At 44.0% G+C, this 2291-nt stretch overlaps 1 protein-coding gene across 1 annotated transcript; it reads right to left on the reverse strand.

Annotated features, from left to right (window-relative positions):
- Positions 1-890: 890 nt before the first annotated feature.
- LOC142766113 (uncharacterized) lies at positions 891-1892 on the reverse strand. Its single transcript, XM_075867964.1, has one exon. The coding sequence runs from the start codon at positions 1890-1892 to the stop codon at positions 891-893; it is 1002 nt and encodes a 333-aa protein (XP_075724079.1).
- Positions 1893-2291: the final 399 nt, after the last annotated feature.

A 2291-nucleotide genomic window follows, 5' to 3' on the forward strand; every position in this document is an offset into this window, starting at 1 on the left:
TTCTTTGAAAAAGCTGCTAGCAAACTTCCGCGTACAAAAGTGCGTGAAGTTCTGCAACTTCTGGTTACCCCACACCACGAACAATCACCCGTCCTCCTCTGCCCAGAGGGTGTAGACAGCAGCCACGCAAGGCGCACAGCTCGTTTAATTGCGGACAAATTCATCAGACTTCTTCTCGTTAACTACACCAAGATGGTGAGCGATAGAAATGAAAAACCACTTGCGTATGTGCACAAGCCGTCTAGAAAATATTTCAGACTGTGTTGAGTATGTCATGGAGGTTCGCTTTATTTGTACCATGCATTTGTGTTTGTGTTAATTTGTATTGCTAGCGTGGGTTTGAAAAAAAAGGTAGTTGTGCTCACCTCGCACAGGAATTGTTTTTTTATTTAGGTTCTAGTCCACCTTACGACAAAATAAATATTGCTTTTTCTCTCTGAATTTTGTGCGCTGTAATGGATTACTGTTGCTTCTGACAACACGCGTGTGCGAAAATCCGGGAAAGCTGCCGGAATGGTTGCGACTGGGTAAGCGGTGCTCTCAGAGGTCGACTATACCATTCTAACCTCATCACATGCAACGACCGAGCTGTATTGTGTGGATAAAACGTTCATCTTCAAGAATTCAGGCGCCGCAGTTGGTTCTGTTCCTCGTACTCAGCGCTGTTATGATGCCCATAGCGCTGTGGCGCGCACAATGCGCCCGTGAACGCGCTTGGAGGCGGCGGAGCATGGATGGATGGATGGATGGATGGATATGGCTGTACCCTTTAGGTCGGCCGGTGGCTAGCGCCACCAAGCCGTAATACTTAATGAACTGAAAACTACATTTATTTTTTTCCTTAAAAAGTGAGTTTGAGGATTCGAACTTTGCAGTAAAGAGTTTAATTTTCACTCGTGCCTTGACTTCAGCCACCAATCAGATAAGCTCCTTCTAGTTAGGTCTACTTGCTTAAAGTCTATTTTGCCCTCCCGGTCCCTAAACCCCAGTGCTTTGAAAAACTCTGCGCCATCATCCTGAACTATAGGGTGAAACCCTTTACAGAACATTATCAAGTGTTCGGCAGTTTCTTCTTCCTCTCCACACGCACTGCATACTGTGTCTATCCCTTCGTATTTGGCCCGATATGTCTTGGTTCGCAGTACTCCCGTCCTTGCCTCAAACAGTAGAGAACTACCCCGAGTATTATCATGGATTCTTTCCTTGGCAATTTCCTGCTTAAAATTTCGATAGATCTCTAGTGCGGACTTCTTAATCATGCCCATTTTCCACATGTCAGTCTCCATTTCCTTCACTTTCTTCTTAACCGATACTTCTTTTTGGTTTGACCACCTGCTGTTTTCTAAGTATTTACCAGTCAACTTCCTGGTTCGCTTCCTCCATTTTGTATCGACATTCTTCATGTACAAGTAGCTGAAAACGTTCCTAGCCCAACGCTCCTCCTTCATTTCTCTCAATCGCTTCTCAAATTTTATCCTGCTGCTAGCTTCCCTGCCCTCAAATGATGTCCATCCCATATCACCTTGTACTCCCTGATTTGGTGTATTCCCGTGAGCTCCTAAAGCAAGCCTACCTATTTCACCTTGCTTAATTTCTAATCTTGCTTGAACTTCTGATCTCATGCACAAGACCGTATTGCCGAACGTCCGATCAGGAACCATGAGCCCTTTCCTTAATCCTCTCACAACATCATACCTATTGTAATTCCACAGTGCCCTATTTTTCATCACTGCTGCATTCCTGTTACCTTTAGTCGTCACGTATATTTCGTGTTCCCTCAGGTACTCGGTCCCATTGCTTATCCATACGCCCAGATATTTGTATTTATCTGTTATCTCTAGCGTGACCTCCTGTGTCCTAAGCTCACTACCTTCGTTGTCATTGAAAATCATGACTGCTGATTTTTTCTTACTAAATCTAAAATCTAACCTATCTCCCTCATTACCGCAGATGTCCATCAATCTTTGAATATCTTCCTTGTTGTTGGCCATTAGCACTATATCATCTGCGTACACTAATGCTGGTAGTGCCTGATCAATAGGTTTTCCTTGTTTGACTAAAGAGAGGTTGATGCCCAGCCCACTTCCTTCTAATTTTACCTCTAATCCTTGTAGGTACATCATGAATAATAAGGGTGACAGGGGGCACCTCTGCCTAAGCCGCCGTTTTACCTCTGCAGGCTTGGATACATGTTTTTCCCACTTTATAACTACCTTGTTACCTTTATAGATACCCTTTAAAAGATTAGCGACTACATGTTCTACGCCTAGTGTGTCCAGTATTCCCCACAA

Source organism: Rhipicephalus microplus, chromosome 1 (assembly GCF_043290135.1).
Source record: "Rhipicephalus microplus isolate Deutch F79 chromosome 1, USDA_Rmic, whole genome shotgun sequence".
NCBI classification, from domain to species: domain Eukaryota; kingdom Metazoa; phylum Arthropoda; class Arachnida; order Ixodida; family Ixodidae; genus Rhipicephalus; species Rhipicephalus microplus.

Coding starts and splice junctions, on each gene's coding strand:
- LOC142766113 (XM_075867964.1), bottom strand. CDS start 1,892: ATGATTTTCAATGACAACGAAGGTAGTGAGCTTAGGACACAGGAGGTC.